This window comes from Jaculus jaculus, chromosome 17 (assembly GCF_020740685.1).
Source record: "Jaculus jaculus isolate mJacJac1 chromosome 17, mJacJac1.mat.Y.cur, whole genome shotgun sequence".
NCBI classification, from domain to species: domain Eukaryota; kingdom Metazoa; phylum Chordata; class Mammalia; order Rodentia; family Dipodidae; genus Jaculus; species Jaculus jaculus.
In genome coordinates, this window is record NC_059118.1 from 16,407,799 (window position 1) to 16,429,857 (window position 22,059).

Below are 22,059 nucleotides of genomic sequence, written 5' to 3' on the forward strand. Positions count from 1 at the left end.
GATGGCTTAGTGGTTAAGGTGCTTGCATGTGAAGCCTAAAGACTCATGTTTGACCCTACCTGTCCTACGTTAAGCCTGATGTACAATGTGACACAATCACACAAAGATGCACATGTGTACAAGATGGTGTACATGTTTGGAGGCCTTAGTGCACACCAATTCTCTCTCTGATTAAAAAAAAAAAACAATTTTTTTTAAGGTAGCTAAATAATTGAATAGCTGTTTGTGTTTTTGTTTGTTTGTTTTCTCGAGGTAGGGTTTCACTGCAGCATAGGTTAACCTGGAATTCATTATGTAGTCTCAGGATGGCCTCCAACTCATGACAATCATTCTACCTCTGCTTCCAGAATACTGGGATTAAAGGTATATGCCAACACCCCCAGCTAAATAGCTATTTTAATGGGCAAAGAGCATGTGAACTTCTCATAAGTGAGAACAAATATTGCCAGATTGTTTGAGAACAAGTGACACAGAGCAATAGAAATCTTATTTTGAGGGCCAGAGAGACAGCTCAGTAGTTAAGGCTCTTGCCTACAAAGCCTAAAGACTTAGATTTGAATCCCCAGTAGCCAGATAAAGCCAGATGCACCAGGTAGAACATGTGTCAAGAGTTTGTTTGTAGTGACTGAAGGACCAGGTACATTCATTCTCTCTCTCAAATAAATCAACAAATAAAATATTTTTAAAAATGGGCTGGAGAGATGGCTTAGTGGTTAAGGCACTTGCCTGCAAAGCCAAAGGACCCAAGCTCAATTCCTCAAGACCCACATAAGCCAGATGCCCAAGGGGCAACAAGCATCTGGAGTTCATTTGCAGTGGCAAAAGACCCAACCACACCTATTCTCTCTATCTGCCTTTCTCTCTCTCTCAAAAACTGTAATTTATTTAAAAAGTGGGAAGGAAGGAGGGAGGAAGGGAAAGAAGGAAGGAAGGAAGAAGGAGCCCGGTATAGAGGCGCATGGGTTTACCCCAGCACTTGGGAGGCAGAGGTAGGAGGATCCCCGTGAGTTCAAGGCCATCCTGAGACTACATACTGAATTCCAGGTCACTATGGGCTACAGTGAGACCCTACCTAGAAAAACACAATAAAAAAAGAGAAGGAATCAAGCTAGGCATGGTAGTACATGCCTTTAATCCCAGCACTGAATGCTGAGGTTGCAGGATCTATAGGATTTCAAGGTCAACCTGGGACTACAGAGTGAGTGCCAGGAATGTAAGCTAGACTGAGACCCTGTCTCAAAACAAAAGAATGCAAAGCAAATATCTGAAAGCCAATTCACAAAATCAACATTTGCAGACTTTGAAATTTTTGTAACCTTGAGCAAATTACAGAATGTAATCTATAAAATGGGGGAGAATATCATTGACTTGATGAGGCTGTAATCAATTCAATTTTATCCATCTTTTGCTTATCTATATATAATTTTAAAATACCATGTATAATCAAGTCTTAAATCCCTGCTTGAATATATTCACTCAACTAGTGACTGGGTGCTATTACTCTGAGGAATATAAACACCCAGAAGGTCCTTGCAGAGAGAACCAATCAGTTCCTGCGCTGACCAGCCCAACTGCACTTTTCTCTTAGGAAATCACTTAGTATCCTGTAATTCTCTTCTGGTACATGTATAGGACCTATATCCTACAATTCAAAATTCACAAGAACCCCAACTTTTGTATGAGTATTCCCAACTGTGCCTGAAAGAGGCACAAAAGACGACGATAGGATGTAGATAAATATGCAGTGAATAAACAAATGGAAAATATCCTATATTATGCTTTTTGAGAGCTATAATTTAAATTAACAAAATCCACTGACAGTACCCTGAAGGAAACCCAGCTAATCACACCAAAACCCCAAATCATGATGTTGGAAAGGCCTGCTATGTTCTCTGTGGCTTTTTCATTGAGACAATTAAATGGACTTTACCTTCTCAGGCTGCTGTCCATCAGGATCTGTTTCCATCTTTTCCTCCTCAGTTCCCTCTACAAGTGAAAGAATAAATGGAATATTGAACAGGGTAAAATCATGTAAAGGCTGGAACATATGAAATATATTTCTGTGCAGTCTAACTGAACAGTCTCACAGCCATAGAACTAGAAAAGCCAGATATGAAACAATGCATAGCTGATGATAAAGTAAAAGACATATGAAATTAGCTGGGCTTGGTGGTACATTCCTTTAATCTCAGTACTCTGGAGGCTGAGTAGGAGGATCGTCATGAGTTAGAGTCCATCCAGAGACTATAAGACTGAATTCCAGGTCAGCATGGGTTAGAGCAAGATAAGTAATTTTAAAAAATAAAGAAGATAATTTTTTTTAAAAAGGGAAAAAATAAAAACAATTTATTATTTACTGTCATCTAGTGTCTACATATTTTGAACAAGGTACTAGAGAAAGACAACACAGTCCACTACTTAAATTCACAGCATCAAAAAATTTTAAGTAAGTGGGGTTGAAGAGATGGCTTAGCGGTTAAGCCCTTGCCTGTGAAGCGATTCCCCAGTACCCACATAAGCCAGATGCACAAGGTGGCACATGAATCTGGAGTTCATTTGCAGTGGTTGGAGGCCCTGGTGCGCCCATTCTCTCTCTCTCTGTCTTTCGCTTTCAAATAAATAAATAAAGATATTAATTTTTTTTAATAAGCCAGGCATGGTGGAGCACACCTTTAATCCTAGCACCTGGGAAACTGAGGTAGGAGGATCAACATGAGTTCGAGGCCACCCTGAGACTACATAGTGAATTTCAGGTCAGCCTGGACTACAGTGAGATCCTACCTCGAAAAACCAAAATAAATAAATAAATGAAAAAAATTATTTATTTGCAAGGAGAGAAGGGGGGGAGGGAGGGAGAATAAATATGCCTGGGCTTCTAGCCACTTCAAGCAAACTCCAGATGCAGGTGCCACCTTGTGCATTTGGCTTATGTGGGACCAGGAGAATCAATTCTGGATCCTTAGGCTTTGCAAGCAAGCACCTTAACCGCTAAGCCATCTCGCCATCCCACCTTTAATTTTTAACTACTGAGCCATCTGCCAAGCCCCAAGTAGTCTAAAACTATTGGTTCGGAGAACTGTCCCTTAGTGTTGTTTTTTTTGGTTTGCTTTGTTCAAGGTGGGATCTCACTCTAACCCAGGATGATCATCACCAACTCATGGCACTCCTACCTCCAGTTACCTCTTACCACAATGCTAGGCGTGCAATATCATACCTGGGTTTAAAAGCATTGTATATATATTTGTAAGCAGAGAGACAGAGAGTGGGCATACCACTAGCCACTCCCAATTAACTCCAGATGCTACCTTGTACATCTGGCTTTACACAGGTACTTGGGTCGTTAGGTTTTGCATGCAAGGGCCTTAACCACTGAGCATTCTCTCCAGCCCAAACTATTGCTTTTATTTATTTGAAGGATGGAGAGAAACGGAGACAGATTGAAAGAGAGAATATGTGAGAAAGTGTGTGTGCATGGGCATGGCAGATGCATGCAGCACTTTGTGCATTTGGCTTTATGGGGTACTAGGGGTTCAAACTGGGATCAGTGGGCTTTGCAAGAAAGTGCCTTTAACGACTGAACTCTCTCTTCAGTCCTGACCAAGAGTTCTTAAATATTCCGTTTCCCCGCCCATGTATTATGGATAACTAGTAGGGGCAGGAAACAAGGTATTTTATATCATCATGAATCTCACCCAAGTTAGAAGAACACCTACAGATCAATACCTACCCAAAAGTGCCATGAGCCTGTAGTTCCAGAAGTGGTTTCAATCGTACAAAAACTAGAACCAAGACCTGAGAGATGCAGGGTCACCTATCATAGCTGCAATCTACAAGCTGAAGGCCTGGAGAGAGGAGTTAGTGGTTAAGGCACCTTCCAGCAAAGCAAAGATCTCAGGTTTGATGCCCCAACTCCCACATAAGCCTGATGCATGAGGTGGCACATGCATCTGGAGTTCGTTTGCAGTGGGTGGAGGCCCTGAGGTGCCCATTCTCTATAGGCCTCTTTTTCTCTCTAAAATAAATAAATAAATAACTTAAAAAAATAATCAAATAAAATGGTGTCATGCTTTTATGAGGCAAAAATGAAAAAATGTAAAGAAAAATACAACCACATCAGAGTATGAACAAAGTAAACATGTCTCTGATTAATTAATAAGACACAGTGAGGCTGGAGGGATGGCTCAGCAGTGAGGGTGCTTTCCAAGAAAGCCTAAGAACCTGAATTCAATTCTCTAGTACCACATACAGGCACATGCACAATGTGGTTCATGTGTCTGGTAGTCCACTGGAAGTGGCTAGAGGTCCTAGTGCACCCATTCACTAGCTCTCTTGCAAATAAGTAAATCTAGCACTAGAGACATGGCTTAATGGTTAAAGTACTTGCCTGCGAACCGTAAGGACCCAGGTTCAATTCCACAGTACCCATGTAAGTCAGATGCACATGGTTGAGCATGCATCTAGAGTTTGCAGGAGTCTGTTTGCAGTGGCTAGAGGTCCTGGCACACCTGTTCTCTCTATCTGCCTCTTAAATAAATAAACAAAAAAAATTTTTTTAAATACTCTTAAAAGAAAAGTGGTCACAAAGGAGGAATAACTTTCATAAAGGTGTGTAGAACTAATAAATAATGAACTGCATCTAGTTATCAGAGGTAGGAAACTTGAGACCACAGGAATGGTCATTTTAAGCTGATGATCAGCAGACTCTAGGATTAGAAAGTGGTGTATGGCATTATGACAATCAGAATAAAATCTGGCATGAGGGCTGGAGAGATGGCTCACGAGTTAAGGCACTTGCATGTAAAGCCTAATGACCCAGGTTAGATTCCCCAGGACTCATGTAAAGCCAGATACACAAGGTGGCACATGCGTCTAGAGTTCATTTGCAGTGGCTGGAGGCCCTGATGTGCCCTTTCTGTCACTCTTCCTCTCTCTGCTTATAAATAATAAATGGAACACAATCTTTGGGGAAAACTTAATTTTTTAAAACATTGTTAACTGTCTAAACCAACATAAGAAAGTTAGCAAGAACGCACACTACTCTAGGAACAAATATGATGAAGTGACAGTTGAATTAAACACCAGGCTTAGCACAGTTCCTGTTTACACTGGTTGGCTGAACCTAGAGGAAATCCTGGGCGTGGGCTACAAGGTACATGTAAGGTAACTCATCAAGTCAAAACTAGCCATATTCCATAGTAGAATGGGTAAATGAATGGATTTGTAGTCACATGAAAACTATTTTACAGGAATGAATTAAACATCTACATGAATCATGCAACCATTTGGAATAAATCTTGATTAACAAAATCCTGAGGGAAAAATAAAAATAAAAAGGCCAGGTCTCAAAAGCCTAAATATTCCATACTTTATAAAGATTAAAACCAAGCAAAATTATACTTAACATATGTTGTTTAACTGCATCTAGGTTTATGATAAAAGTCAATTTGAATGTACTTAGAATGGTATTTAAAATTTGGGATACCTCCTGCTGGGAGTAGGAAGGTGAGAGAATGAAAGAAATGAGGAATGGCATACTGATCATGCTTATCTACTTCTTAGTTCAGACAGAAATATCACTTTTTGAGCTGGAGAGATGGCTTAGTGGTTAAGGCACTTGCCAGCAAAGCCAAAGGACCCAGGTTTGATTTCCAAGTACCCACATACAGCCAGATGCACAAGGTGGCTCATGCTTTGGGAGTTCATTTGCACTGGTTGGAAGCATACTGTCTTTCTGCCTGTTTTATTTCTCTTGCTTTCTTAAATAAATAAATGAGCTATAAGAAAGTATTGAACTATAAATATACATAAACACATATAGATATTAATTAAAATAATGATGAGGGCTGGCAAGGTTAAGGCGCTTGCGAGTAAAGCCTAAGGACCCAGGTTCATTCCCCCAGTTCCTACATAAGCCAGATGCACATGGTGGTACATGGGTCTGGAGTTCATTTGCACTGACTAGAGGCTCTGACACACCCATTCTCTGTCTGTCTCTCTCTAAAGTAAATAATATTAAAAATTTCTTAAAAATGCAGAAAATGATGAAATCCAACTAAACAGAAAAAATACAGATGGGCTGTAAGGACTGGAGAGATGGCTCAGAAAATAACACACTTGATGTTTAGTTCAAGTCTCCAGAAAAAAATAAAACCAGACAGAAAAGAAGGAGAATTTGTAGTTCCAGCATTCCAATGGTGAGGTCAAAGTTGGAGTCCTACAAACTGGTCAGACATCGCTGGTCAGCCAACCTGGTGCATGCAGCAGTGACAAAGACCTTATTTCAATCCAGGCAGAAGTTGTCCTGTGACCTCTATACAAGTGTCTGCATGCCCATTGGTGTGTGCAGAAACACACAGAGAGATTTAAAAAGACTAGGTGGGTTTTAAAACAAACTAAAAATCTCAATGAATATGCACAGACTGCCTCGACTAAGTTGGTTTAATTACAGAACAAAAATATATTATGTGGGAGAAATGCAATACTTTCTCTTTTGAAAATACTACCCTCCATTATATTTCTATATTCCACATAAGCATACAAACAAGAAGGTGCCTACACAGGCATCTAAAAATAGTTGATGTGGTTGGGCGGAGTGGTGCACGCCTTTAATCCCAGCACTGGGGAGGTGAAGGTCTGAGGATCACAATGAGTTTGAAGCCACCCAGGGACTACATAGTGAATTCCAGGTCAGCCTGAGCTAGAGTGTGACCCTACCTCAAAAACAAAAACAAACAAACAGTTGATGTGGCATGCATTTCTCATGATGCTTTGAGGAAGAGTATACAGAAATATGAAGGCAAGGTTCCTAAACTACTTTTAGTTATCTTTGTGGAAAAAGAAGAAACCATAGCTTCTCTTTGGTGCAATGACTGGTCTGAACTATAAACTCTTTTTGAAAAAGTATTTAAGGGCTAGGGAAACGGCTTAGCAATTAAGGTGTTTGCCTGTGAAGCCTAAGGACCCCTGTTGGGTTCCCCAAGACCCACATAAGCCAGATGCACAAGGGAGTGCATGCATCTGGAGTTCGTTTGCAGTGGCTGGACATCCTGGTGCTCTCTCTCTACGTCTTCCTCTCTCTGTCTCAAATAATTGTTTTTTTAAAGTAAGCAGGGTGTGATGGCGCACGCCTTTAATCCCAGCACTCCGGAGGCAGAGGCAGGAGGATCACCATGAGTTTGAGGCCACCCTGATACTACATAGTGAAGTCCAGGTCAGGCTGAACTAGAGTGAGACCCTACCTTGAAAAATCAAAAAGAGGCACAAGTAGAATTGCATAAGTATTTATTTGCTGTTCATGGTGAGGCATGCCATTAATTCCAGCATGGCTACTGAATTTAAGGACGACCAGAAAATACATAGTGAAGTCCAGGTCAGCCTGGGCTATAGTGATATCCTACCTGGAAAACCAAAGTACAACAAAAAGGCTCTCTAAATGAATTTGCCTAACCCCTATGGATTAATACTGCTCTTGATTAAGGAACCTGCTTTTTATACATGGCAAATACTAGGGGAAAAAGAAGACTCATTAAAATGATACCCAAGCGTCTATCATAGGATGAGTCATCTCTCAATTGCAACTGCCAGGAACCAGACAACATTACAGAGGAAGTGGCAGACTAACTGAAAGTTGTTCTGATGGCTAGCCAGAGAGCTCATGGCAGACACTGAGGTGATTCAAAACTCATCACAGGGCTAGAGAGGAAGCGCAGCAGTTAAGGGGTTTGCTTGCAGAACGTGATGACCAAGACTGATTCCACAGTATACACATAAAGCTAAATGCAGAAAGGGACGCATGCATCTGGAGTATGTTTGCAGTGGTTAAGAGGCTCTGGCATACCAATTTTCACTCTACTCTTTGCAAAATAAAATAAAATAAAATAAAATAAAATAAAATAAAATAAAATAATAAAACAATAGTCATCAATGGAATGCAAATTAAAACTACTTTGAGAGTTCATGTCACTCCTGTCAGGATGGCTATCATTAAGAAAACAAATGAAGCTGGGCGTGGTGGCGCACGCCTTTAATCCTAGCACTTGGGAGGCAGAGGTAGGACGATCACCGTGAGTTCGAGGCCACCCTGAGACTACATAGTGAATTCCAGGTCAGCCTGAGCCAGAGTGAGACCCTATCTCAAAAAACCAAAAAAAAGAAAAAGAAAAAAAGAAAACAAATGACAGTAAATGCTGGCGAGGGTGTGGAAAAACAGGAACCCTTCTACACTACTGGTAGGAAGGTAAACTGATATGATCATTGTGGAACTTCCTGAGACAGCTAAAGGTAGATTTACCATATAAGTCATCTATACCTCTCCTAGGCATGTATCTTTTTTTGTGTGTGTGTTGTTTGGTTTTACGAGGTAGGTTTTCACTCTAGCCCAGGCTGACCTGATATAAGATGGCCTCAAACTCCTACCTTAGCCTCCCTACTGCTGGGATTAAAGGCATGCAACTCCACGTCCGGCCCTAGGCATATATCTTAAGGAATCTTCTTACTACCTTAGATACTTGCTCATCCACGTCTTATTGCCGCTCTACTCACAATAGTTAGGTGTTGGAACCAGCCTAGATGTTCCTTAACTGATGAGTGTAAAATGAAGATGTGCTACATTTACATAATAGAGATCTATGCAGTGGCAAAGAAAAATGAAATTATGAAGGTAGCAGAGAAATGGATGGATCTGGAAAGGACTATACTAAGTGAGGTAACCCCAGCCCAGAAAGCTAACGGCTGCATGTTCTCTCTCACATGTGCATCCTGTTCAAATATTTAGACTTGTAGGCTGGAGAGACAGATGGCTTAGTGGTTAAGCCACTTGCCTGAGAAGCCTAAGGACCCATCTTCTACTCTCCAGATCCCAGATGCACAAAGGTGAGGCAATCGCAGGATCACATCCCCACTAGATGGCACAAGTGTGTGGAATTTGACAACAGTAACTGAGATCCTGGCACACCAATTCATTATCTCTTCTCTCTCCTTAAAAACAAAACAAAAAAATTATATTTCTATATGAGTTGGATTAGAAAGCAGTAGCAGAGGGCAGTAAGCTAGAAAGGGTTATAAGAGATGGAGAGGGCTGGAGAGAGGGCTGAGTGGTTAAGCGCTTGCCTATGAAACCTAATAACCCCAGTTTGAAGCTCGATTCCCCAGGACCCACATTAGCCAAATGCACAAGGGGGCGTATGCGTCTGGAGTTTGTTTGCTGTGGCTGGGGGCCTTGGCATGCCTGTTCTCTCTCTCTTGGTCTTTCTCTGTCGCTTCCAAATAAACGAATGAAATTTTTTAAAAAGAGAGAGAGATGGAGAGGGGGCTTAGTGGTTAAGGTGTTTGCCTGCAAAACCAAAGTATCTGGTTCAATTCCCATGTAAGCCACGTTTACAAGGTGGCACATGCATCTGGAGTTTGTATGCAGTGGCTGATGGCACTGGCTCCTATTCTTGCTCCTCTCTCAAACAAATAAATAGAATAAATAAAAATAAAAAAAGGTACGAGGATATAAGGGAGGAAGGAAGGGGATGACTTAAGGAGACAGTATTGTATATATACAAGTAGATGAAGATAATACTGTGAGTACAATGGCCTAAGTGAATCCAGGGGAAGGGACTGAGTAAAGGAAGGGTGTGACGAAGATTCATAAAAATTTAAGATGTCATAAATAAGCTGTATGGAAACCTAGTTGTTTGAATAATGGAGCACCCAAAAGCCATAGCTTCCTACATTGTGGTGTCTGCTACTACCTATGACCCTGATAACAGGAGGAAAGCATGATGACATCAAAATAAAAGAAAGGCCAGGTATGGTGGCACACACCACTTGGGAGGCAGAGGTAGGAGGGTCACCATGAGTTCAAGGTCAACCTGAGACTACATAGTGAATTTAAGATCAGCCTGAGCTGGACTGACACCCTACTCAAAAGAAAGATAAAAAGAAAAAAAGAGAGGGAGGGAGGGAGGGAAAGAAAAAAAGAAAAAAGAGATTGAGGTAATGAGGGGATATGATGGAGGGTAGATTTGTGAAGTAGAAAGTGGGAAAGAGAATTGTAATGGTTGTCTAAAGTTACAGAAGTTGTAAAAAAAAGTTTTAAAAACAAAATTAAAGAAAAAAACACCTCATCAAATCAGAAAATAAGAGGTGGCTAAAAGATCAAAATTAAAGGAGACCTCTAACATGCCTGCTAAGGTTCAGAGAAGACTGCTGAAAAACAGCCTGAAACAATGTAAGAGCCACAGGGTAGAAAGACATATTAAGAGGCATTACCCCTCCTGCATGAACCAAATGACATATCCATGAAACAACAGTGATTACCAATACCCAAATTGCAGGACATCAGTGGAATAGGGACAGGGAAGAGGGAAAAAAAGTGGGTAACCCAAACTAATACGATCAATTTGCAGCATGTTTATATGTAAGATTCTCCATAAAAATAACATAATGGGGCTTTTAAAATTAAAATTATATACCAAATTAAAGCTGGGCATGGTGGTACATAATTTTGATCCTAGCACTTGAGGTAGAAGTAGTAGGACCACCATGAGATTGAGCCACCTTCAGACTCTACAGTTAGCCTGGGCTAGAGTGAGACCCTACCTTGAAACCCACCCTCCCCCCGAAATTATTTAGGGCTGGAGAGATGGTTTAGCAGTTAGGTTACCTGGGAAGCCCAAGCACTGTTCAGGTTAGATTTCTCAGTACACACATAAGAAAAATGCATAAGCAAACAAACAACAAAAAACCTAACGAAAAAAAAAAAAGAAAAAGAAAAAGAAAAAGAAAAAAACCTTGCTGGGTCTGGAGAGCTGGTTTAGTGGTTAAGGTACTTGCTTGCAAAAACTAAAGGACCAGGTTTGGCCCCCAGTACACGCAGTAAAGCCAGATACACAGTGGCTGATGGACCAGGCATGCCCATTCTCCCTCTCTATTTGCCTCTTTATCTCTGAAATAACTAAATAAAATTAAAAAAAAAAATTTAAAGCAATATGGGCTGGAGAAATGGCTCAGCAGGTAAAGTACTTGCCAGCAAACCCTAACAAAAGAGATTGATTCTACAGTACCCACGCAAAACCAGATGTAAAGTAGCACACGAATCTGGAGTTCGTTTGCACGGCTGCAGGTCCTAGGGTGCTATTTTCTCTCTCTCTCTCTGCTTATAAATAAATAAATAAATTAATAATAATAACATTAGTAAGCCAAGACCTTTTATTTGCAATGGATTATATGCTATTACACCAGAAGCAAAACAACCAAAGCGCTTTCAGAACATATAAAATTAGTATCTAGCTGGGCGTGGTGATGAAAGCCATTAATCCCAGCACTCAGGAGGCAGAGGTAAAAGGATTGCTGTGAGTCTGAGGTCAGCCCTGGACTATAGATGAGATCCAGATCAAACTGATCTAGCTAGAGGGAGACCCTGTACGAAAAAAAATAAAACAAAAAAATATTATAATCTGGTTAAGGTGCTTGCCTAAGGGCCAAAGAATCTAAGTATGGTTCCACAGTAACCACATAAAGCCATATGCAAAGGTGACTCATACATCTAGAGTTAATTTGCAATGGCTAGAGGGCTTGGTATGTCCATTCTCTATCTGCATATTTCTCTCTCTCAAATAATTAAGTACATAAATTATTTTTTTTAGTAATAAAACTGTGCAGGAAAGATGGCTTGGCAGTTAAGGGAACTTGCCTGAAAAGCCCAAGGCCCCAGGTTTGATTTCCCGGAACCCATGTTAGTCAGATGCACACGTCGGGAGTTTGCTGCAATAGCTGGAGGCCTTGGTGCACTCATTCTCCTCCCTCATATATTTATAAAAATAAAGTAAAATAACAATAATAAAAACTGAATCTTGGGCTGGAGAGATGGCTTAGCGGTTAAGCGCTTGCCTGTGAAGCCTAAGGACCCCGGTTCGAGGCTCGGTTCCCCAGGTCCCACGTTAGCCAGATGCACAAGGGGGCGCACGCGTCTGGAGTTCGTTTGCAGAGGCTGGAAGCCCTGGCGCGCCCATTCTCTCTCTCTCCCTCTATCTGTCTTTCTCTCTGTGTCTGCCACTCTCAAATAAATAAATAAATAATTTGAAAAAACAAAACAAAACTGAATCTTTACTGACACAGGATCACCATGAGTTTGAGGCCACTCAGAATACATAGTGACTTCCAGATCAGCCTAGACTAGAGTGGAAGCCTACCTCAAAGATCAAACCAAACAAAAAAAATTTTGGGTACACAATAAAAATATTTATGTCAAAAACATCAAATAAGGGAAATAATAATCCAATTACACCAACGTTGCAGGATATAAAATTAATCCTATGGGGGCTGGAGAGATGGCTTAGTGGTTAAGGCATCTGCCTGCAAAGGACAGACTCTGGTTCAATTCCCCAGGACCCAAGTAGGCCAGATGTGCAAGGTGGCACATGTGTCTGGACTTCATTTGCAGTGGCTGGAGGCCATGGTGTACCCATTCTCTCTCTCCCTCTCTCAAATAAAAAAATAAAAGGTATTAAAAAATTAATCCTATGTATCAGCAATGAAAAATTACGATTTGAAATAAACATTCTGTATAAAAGGCTTCCCAAAATTAAATACTTTCATAAAATAAAAGAATATGTGCAACATGTACCATGGGAAAAAAAAAAGAATTAATAAAGAATTTATTATTAATAGGTAAGATACTGTAAAGGTGCCAGTATGTGTCAAGTTGATATATAAACATAATTGAATTCTAAAAAGGGAAATTAAAAACTGTCCAACACTTTCTCGCCACACATATAAATACAATACAATAAAATGTTTAAAAAAAAGTGGGGAGTGACTCTGTAGAAAGAACTCTAGCACAAATGTTGGCTCACATCAGTAATCCTCAATTTGGGAAGCTGAGGAAACCAAATCATGAATTCAGACCATTGCGTGCTATATAGTGACACTATTTCAAAAACAAAAAACAAACAAAACCCCCACAAAGTTCAAGAATTCATGAGCCACAGGGTGTAATGTGGAAGAGGTGGCAGAAAGAATATAAGAGCCAAAGGAAGGGTAGGACTCCTTACAACGTGCTCCTTCCAGACATAAGATGACCTGGATATCCATGACTTCACAGTGCCTGACACTACCTACACAAGACCATCATAAGAGGAAGAAAAGATCATGACATCAAAATTAAAAGAGAGACTTATTGAGATGGGGAGGGGATATGACGGAGAATGGAATTTCAAAGGGGAAAGTGGGGGGAGGGAGGGTATTACCATGGGATATCTTTTATAATCATGGAAAATGTTAATAAAAATTGAGAAAAAAAAATTCATGAGCCAGAGACTTGAGTAACTGATAAATGCATAGAACTCTGAGCACATTAGATAAAACAGCATTTAAACTTTCAAGTAGCTGCAATTTTATGTTACAGGAATTTCACCAACCTGGAGGAAAAAGCAAATGTAAAACCAATTCAATAACATTAGATGCCAAAAGTGCCTTCAACATTCTTCCATTTTTATACCAAGATCCATGAACAGCCCTAAGTACTTCATAACTGTGACATTGAAAATACTTACGAGCTTTTTTTTTTTTTGTTCTAGCTGCCAAAAGGACAAAATAAAGAGAAAATAATCATATACTAATCTTTTGAGGCAAGTGTAAACTAGTCATTGTGCCTACCTAAGTATAAGCAAAACCCATTATTTTGTACACTGACAGGTAACATAAACATCTATTATCAGTCTTTGGGCACAGCAGTGACTCACCAAGCTTCTCTGGCTCATCGGGCCCAGTACCAGCAATACAGCTGCTTTCCAACCCGTAAGTGGGATCCACCTTCCCAGAGGCTCGTGCAGCTTCCTGAACTTTCTTCACATGAGCTTCAACCAATTCCAATGGTACTTCCTCCCTGACGCGAGAAAACTCCTCTGGTTCAAGAATATAGAAAAATTAATTAATTAAATATAGAATAGTAACTTCATTGTGCACATATAATTGCTTCACTATAAGAAAAACAAGTTATCCAACACAGTATTATACTTTTGAGTTCTAATGAGGAGTTTTTTGTTTTGTTTTGGTTTTTTGATGTAGGATCCCACGCCCAGCTAAGTATTTTTTTGAAAAAGTATTTATTTATTTAAGAGACAGAGGAAAAGGAAGAGAGAATTGGTGTGCCAGGGCCCCAGTCACTTCAAACAAACTCAAAATGCATGCGCCCCCTTGTGCATCTGCCTTAGGGGGTCCTGGGGAATTGAACTGGAGTCCTTAGGCTTCACAAGCAAATGCCTTAACCACTAAGCCATTTCTCCAGAGGGCCCCCCCTTTTTTAGAGAGAGAGATGGAGAGAATGGGCACACCAGGGACGTCAGCCACTACACACTCCAGATGTGCTACATGTGAGACACTGCACGCTTGTATCACTGTGTCTGGCTTATGTGGGACGTGGAGATTGAAACATGAGTTCTTCAGCTTACAGGTGAGCACCTTAATTGCTAAACCATCTATCCAGCCCTTAAATTTTTATTTATTTATTTACTGGGGGTGGGGGGCATGCCAGAGCCTCTAGCAACTGCAAACAAACTCCAGATGCATGAACCACCATGTGCATCTGGCGTATGTGGGTACTGTGGAATTGAACCTGGGTCCTTAGACTTTGCAGATAAGCAAATTAGCTGCAAATCCATCTATCCAGCCATGTACTATACTCTTAAAGGCCTAGCCTACATATTAGGAAAGTAGATGGGTGAAATGAAATGCTATTCTGTAACTATAGGTTTTATCCTACATTACATAGTTTTTGTTGAGTATTCTGTAAGTATCAATAGCTGTCCAGGGTTGGAGTGATGACTTAGTGGTTAAGGCTCTTCCTGCAAAGCCAAAGGACCCAGGTTTAATTCCCCAGAATGCAACTAAGCCAGATGCAGAAGGTGGCATATATATATTTGCAGTGGCTGGGCCTTGGCACACCCATTCTCTCTCTTGCATGCGCTCTGCTTCTTTCTCTCTCAAATAAATAAATAAAATATTTTTAAAAATTGTTACTAGAAAATTTTCAGTGCCAGGGATGGGATACCTTCCAATGACTTGTTGGCCAGGGAGGTCCCTGATGCCCCCAAAGCATTACAGGCCATTACCAAGGCCTTTGGTTTCCCACCAGGAATAGATGGCAAGACCCTACTGCTGAAGACTCCACATACTTGGGCTGCAAGGTCACTGAGAAACCCTTCTGGAGCTGAGCTGAAAACCTCCTCCACATAGACCAGCTGACAGAAAGCTGGACAAGACCGTAACAACAGGAGGAAAACATCATGATATCAAAATAAAAGACTGACTGAAAGGGTGAAGGGATATGATGGAGAGTGGAGTTTCCAAGGGCAAAGTGGGGTGAGGGAAGAAATTACCGTGGGATATTGTTTACAATTATGGAAGAGGTAAAGAAAAAGTAAATTAATTTTTAAAAAGTCGCTGCTAGGCGTGGTGGTGCACACCTTTAATTCCAGCACTTGGGAGGCAGAGGTAAGAAAAATGCCATGAGTTCAAGGCTGCGCTGAAACTACATAGTGATTCCCAGGTTAGAATAAGCTAGAGTAAAACCCTGGGGGGGGGTGTTAATGTCCTAATTTCATCTTTGCCTGGTAGACAGATGAGAAAAAACAGGGACTAAACAACTAATTAGGCAGGAACTTCCTAGTCAGAATTAATCTAAGAATATTAAGTGACTCACTTTCTGAGTTCTATGATATTTCACATAACTGGAAAAGAAAAAAAACCTTTTATTTCAACTACCCCCCCACTTTTTTTTCCTTCAAGGTAGGGTCTCACTCTAGCTCAAATTCACAGCGATCCTCCAGCAGGGCTGGGTCTTTAAATTTTGTTTTCTTTCTTGTTTGATGCTCCGTATGTATTGAGGCTGGTCTCTTCATCCCAAGTATTGGGATTAGAGGCGGGTACCACTACAGCCAACTGTTCCTCTAAGTCCTTTAACATCTTTTAAATATAGATATAATTTTTATTTATTTGAGAGAAAGAAAAGAGGCAGAGGGACAAAGAGAGAGAGAGAGAATGAGAATGGGCATGACAGGGATTCCAGTTACTGCAAATGAATTCGAGACATATGTGCACCCTTGTGCCTCTGGTTTTGCAGGCAAACAGCTTAACAGCTAAGCCTTCTCTCCAGCCCAATTCCTCAAATTCTAAGCCAATAGTTTAAATTTACAAATTCTGGGCTGGAGAGAGTCTCAGTGGTTAAAGTGGTTGGCTTACAATGCCAGCCAACCTGGGTTTGATTCTCAAGTACTCACATAAACCAGATGCAAGGCTCTAGGTTCATTTGCAGTGCTAAGAGAACCTGGGGTGTCCATTCTCTCACACAAATAAATAAAAAAGATCTTTAAAATTTTTTGCAAAATGTTGGGCTGGAGAGATGGCTTAGCGGTTAAGTGCTTGCCTGTGAAGCCTAAGGACCCCAGTTCGAGGTTTGGTTCGCCACGACCCACGTTAGCCAGATGCACAAGGGGACGCACGCATCTGGAGTCCATTTGCAGTGGCTAGAAGCCCTGGTGTGCCCGTTCTCAATCTCTTTCTGTCACTCTCAAATAAATAAATACAAAATGAACAACAAAAAAAATTTTTGCAAAATGCAATAGTAACTACTTTGCTTTAACTTATTATTTACAAGAATTTTTATATGACTGGAGAGCTTAATTGTTAAGGCCCTTGCCTACGAAGCCTAAAGACCCATGTTCTAATCTCAAAATCCCACACTAGTACAAGGCTGCATATGTTCACTAGGTGGCAAAGTTTCTGGAGTTTGACTGCACTGGCTGAGGCCCTGGTGTTTCAATTCAATATAAGATAAAAAATAAAATAAAAAATTTAAAAGCGTGGTGGGGCATGCCTTTAATCTCAGCACTCGGAAGGCAGAGGTAGGAGGATCACTGTGAGTTTGAGGCCACCCCGAGAATGCATAGTGACTTCAGGGCACCCTGGGCTAGAATGAGACTACCTCAAAACACCAAAACAACAACAACAACAACAAAAAAAAAAAACCCTTAAATAAGTAATGCATTTTGAAAAGGGAATTTTTATAAAGCTTTAAGAGAAAGTATGTGTTTTATGGTTTATATAGATAAAATGCATGTACTAGGTGGTAACACTGAAGTCTAAGACTAAGCTTTGTGATGGAGAGAAAGCTCACAGAGAACGCATACCCAAAGCTGCTTTGGCTGCTGCTGAAGCCACACGAGGATCCACCACAGATGCCAGAAAAGCAACAGTGCTCATAACCGGGTTTCCGGACTGGCTGAAAGGGACAGGCTGGTAAGCTAGAGGCCCAAGGGATGCATCTGAATTTTCAAGGTATGGGTCCTCAATGGGAAGCCTCAAAAAGTGTAGGATGCATTCATCCTGAGTTCGACTTCCAACATGTTCTGACACTTTATTCCAATCATCCTTGTACATCTCCAAGGCCTAAAAAACAAACAACAAACTTGATTAGAAAAAATATATATATATAATGAGCTGGGCGTGGTGGTGCAAGCTTTTAATCCCAGCACTCGGGAGGCAGAGAAAGGAGGATTGCCATGAGTTTGAGGTCACCCTGAGACTACATAGTGAATTCCAGGCCAGCCTGGGCTAGAGTCAGACCCTATCGTAAAAAAAAAAAAAAAAAAAAGATTTTATAAGCTTATGACAGGATCTCAGTATGTGGTGCAGACTGGTCTTGAACTTCAAACCACCTGTCTTAGTTCCCTGAGTGCTAGGATTATAGACAGGAAAGACTGTGACCATTCTGTAGTCGTTAAACTTGTTTCAAAATATTTTATTTATTTATTTTTTTATTGAAGATGAGGAAGGGGGAAGGAGTTGGTGAGAAGGGAGGGAGAGGGAGAAAGTAGGCCAAGGCCTATAGCCACTGCAAACAAACTCCACATACATGCGCCACCTTATGCATCTGGCTTACCTGGGTACTGGGGAATTGAACCAGAGTCCTTAGGTTTTGCGCATAAATGCCTTCACCTCTCTAGTCTTTTTAAAAAGAACTATGGGTATAGTGGAGAGGCATGTGTCTGTAATCCCAGCCACAGGAAGCTAATCTAGCTGACAGAAAGCTGGAAGAAGCCATTCTGCATGCAGTTCAATGGGAGAAAGAGAAATTACCAGTGAAGATACTCAACAGTAGATATTGCAAGCCTTATATTTGGCCAGCCAGGCCAAATGAGCCAATGGGTGCAATAGTGGCACATCTCTTATGGGGAGAACCAACTTTCCTCTAATTGGACTGGAGGCCCGTTCCATGGGAGGGAATACATCCCTGATATTGAAACGTAAAACAGGGGTAGTCATGAGCCCTAGAGGTGTAACGTCTGCTGCTGTCTGGCTGAATGTATATACTATGCATATCAAACTGCCCAGTAAGCCCTTCTCTTAATATTTATACCCTTATATTAATGCTACTCTCATTTTTGGTAGAGAATCTTCTCTTTTCAGATGGCAGTGACCTTGGGATGACTCAGAAGATATCATGGTGATGGAAAGAAATGACTGCAGTGCTCAGTACTGCAATATCTCTATCACACCTTCCAAGGCTCAGGGTCTAATGTGGAAGAGGTGGCAGAAAGAATGTAAGAGTCAAAGGGAGGGTAGGACTCCTTACAACATGTTCTCTCCAGACATAAAATGGCCTGGATATCCATGGCCTCACAGTGCCTGACACTACCTACACAAGACCATCATAAGAGGAGGAAAAGATCATGACATCAAAATTAAAAGAGAGACTGACTGAGATGGGGAAGGGGTATGATGGAGATTCAAAGGGGAAAGTAGGGATAGGGGAGGGTATTACCATGAGATAATTTTTATTATCATCGAAGTTGTTAATAAAAATTTGTAAGGAAAAAAAATACAAAAAAAAAAATAAAAATACTTAAAAAATAAAAATTAAAAGAGGGGTAAATAAAGGCAGGGTGTGGTGGCACACACCTTTAATTCTAGCACTGGAGAGGCAGAGGTAGGATGGCAACCCTGAAAATACAAAGTGAATACCAGGTTAGCCTGAGCTAGAGTGAGACTCTGCCTTGAAAAATGCATTTGGGAAGCAGAGATAGAAGAGTGTATTTACAATGCTAGTCAGTCAATCTTCGCATACCATTGCCTATAGAGATAAAAGGGCTCCTCAACCAATGGGCTTACCTCCAGGAGCAGAAGGGTCTCCTGTTCAGTCCACTCTCTTCCAGCACTAGCACCTTTACTCTAAAGAAACAGAAATGAACTGTCATTGAAAATCATTTTTATCTTTTACATGTTCTTCTTGCTTTGCTTTAAGACATCCCAACTATTTTCTACAAATAAAAGCATTTTGCATTTCCTACCATCCCCCCATACAAACACACACACACACACACACAGTGCCTTTCTGAAGTTGCAGGTCAGTGGAACACTGAAATACTGAAATATAGTGCTATGTAATTCAGAGTTGAGAGGAAAGGCTATTGATAATATGGGATTTTTGTTTAGACTTTGAAAAAAAAGAGATGGCTGCTTGGTGAATCTTTTGATAATTCATAAATACAAATTTGCTTGACAGATACTATCTCAAAAAGCAGTATGTTCATATGTGGTAGTCAATGGAGTTTTTTGTTTAAGTTACTCTTCCAAAGTGATTCCTTTGTTCTAAAGACAGAATGCCTACACTTCAGCGCTGCTTGAGCATCTTATTAAAACTGCAGATTATTTTCCCCCTTACAGTGTTATTTTCATTTTTTTATTTTGTTTTGTTTTTGTTTTTTTGAGGTATGGTCTTGTTCTAGCCCAGGCTGTCCTGGAATTCACTATGTAGTCTCAGGATGGCCTTGAACTCATGATCCTCCTACCTCTGCCTCCTGAGTGCTGGGATTAAAGTCATGAGCCACCACGGCCGGCATTGTTTTCATTTTTGAAAACTGAGTTGTTTGAATATGAACGTTTTATCCTTTTTCACAATTTATTTTGGTTTTATATTCATATACTCTTTGTTTATCTTCTTTTGGGCATTGGAGTTTCAGTTAAAAAAATTTAAAATATGTTCTGTAAAACTCTTTTCAGACAAATTTTCTCTAGAACTAGGTTTGAATTTGCATAAATCTCTCATTTGTATGTTATGAAGGATTTATAAAGTTTTGCTCATAGTGAATTTGTACATACTATCATGGTATGCTCTATTTTATGTGTGAATTTTATTGTTTTTCGTGACTTTGACATTAATGAAGAGAATCTTTTCCATTTGGTTCAATTTTTTTTCTAAGTTTTTATTAGTGCTTATTTTTCTTTTTAGTTTAACGGGTTAGAGAAATCTACAAATGTATTTTATAAATAAGAAAATTTGTAATATTTCTGAACTTCAATAAGAGATTTAGTTCACGAGCCTAGTTTTGAGGTATTTTTGTGTTAATATTAGTTTGAATGTGTAATTATTAGTGGTTGTTTTGGTTTTTTGCTTTAATGAAATAGTGTGTTAAGTAAAATGTAGTTCTATCTTTGGGGGGAAAAAAGTAAGAATAAGTAACTATGGACGGGGTTCAGCTTCTTTGGTGGCTGTTATACAACCGCCAAGGCAAATTTCCTCCATAAACAAACATTTAAGGAACATTTTTCACTTGCTAGCATTTAATGAACTTCTTTGTTTGGCTTCAAGCCACACATTCCCCCCCCCCCCCAAACACCCTGTATCTTCTCCTCGGCACTTCTGCAGAAAAATTTGGCCTTCAGATGACAATTATTTAGCCTTTTTATAATTAGGAAATGTCTGCTAAGTAACTTTTTGTTTTCAGTAAGTTCCTCCGATGTCTACTTATATGCCTCACTTTCTTCTGGATAGTGTTTTACGTTGAGCTCATGTTTTTATATTTAAAGTGAGTTTGGGTGTACAATATACTGTTGTCAACTATCTTTTACCCAATTTGATAAATTCTGTTGTTTAGGGGGAATATGAAAACCATAAGAGGGTGCCAAGTGCAGTGGTGCAAGCCTTTAATCCCAGCATTTGGGAGGCTTACTCAGGAATAGAACCTGGATCCTTTGACTTTGCAAGCTAGCGACTTAACCACTAAGCCCTCAGGCCCTTTCAGTATTTTTTTTTGGTTTTTCGAGGTAGGGTCTCACTCTAGACCAGGCTGACCTGAAATTCACTATGGAGTCTTAGGGTGGTCTCAAACTCACAGCGATCCTCCTACCTCTGCATCCCGAGTGCTGGGATTAAAGGCGTGCGCCACCACAGCCAGCTTGTTTTTGTTTTTTTAAGACAGGGTCTCACTGTATCTCAGGCTGACTTGGAATTCACTACGTAGTCTCAGGGTGGCATGGAATTCATGGCAATCCCCCTACCTCTGCATCCCGAGTGCTGGGATTAAAGGCACACGCCTGGCTTGGTTTTTCTGTTTTGCTTTTTTAAACTAATTTATTTGAGGGAGCATCAGGGAGAGAGAGAGAGAGTGTGTGTGTGAAAGAGGTAGACATGGAGAGACAATGGTGGGGTTAGGCCTCTGACCACTGCAAACAAACTGCAGACCTATGCAACACCATGTGCATCTGACTTATGTGGGTACTGGGGAATTGAACATGGGTCCTTAGGCTATACATGCAGGCGTTATGACCTCTAAGCCATTTTGCCAGCTCACCTTTTCGGTTTCTGAGACAAAGTTTCACTCTAGCCAAACTTACCTGGAACTCACAGGGATCCTCCAGCCTCTACTAAACCTGCAGTCACTTTTGTTTTTTTTTCCTTTTAGGTAGGGTCTTGCTCTACCCAGGCGGACCTGGAATTCACTATGTAGTCTCAGGTTGGCCTGGAACTTCATGGTGCCTCTGCAGTGCTGGGATTAAAGGCATGCGCCATCATGCCCAGCTCCATTTTAAACATAATACAACTTTTATAACATAAAACTTTAACCTCCTAAATCTTTGCTATATCTCCACAATACTATGTAAACTGTCTATGTCCTTTTCTATTAACCATATACTCTTCTAAGACCTTTATTTCTTCATAGGCTAACATCACTTCTACTTAGGACCAACTCTCTTCATTCAGAAAAACATAGTGTCTTTTAATGTGTGCTAGGG

At 40.5% G+C, this 22,059-nt stretch overlaps 1 protein-coding gene across 3 annotated transcripts in view; it reads right to left on the bottom strand.

Moving 5' to 3' along the window:
- Positions 1–22,059, bottom strand: part of Smarcc1 (SWI/SNF related, matrix associated, actin dependent regulator of chromatin subfamily c member 1) — a 136,060-nt gene that overhangs the window by 40,029 nt on the left and 73,972 nt on the right. For all 3 annotated transcript variants that reach the window (XM_045136268.1, XM_045136267.1, XM_045136269.1), the window contains 4 exons: positions 19,156–19,215; positions 17,175–17,433; positions 13,731–13,892; positions 1,931–1,986 (listed from right to left, as the gene is read on the bottom strand). In XM_045136268.1, the coding sequence (XP_044992203.1) occupies positions 1,931–1,986; positions 13,731–13,892; positions 17,175–17,433; positions 19,156–19,215 (537 nt within the window). The remainder of the gene's footprint in view (positions 1–1,930; positions 1,987–13,730; positions 13,893–17,174; positions 17,434–19,155; positions 19,216–22,059) is intronic.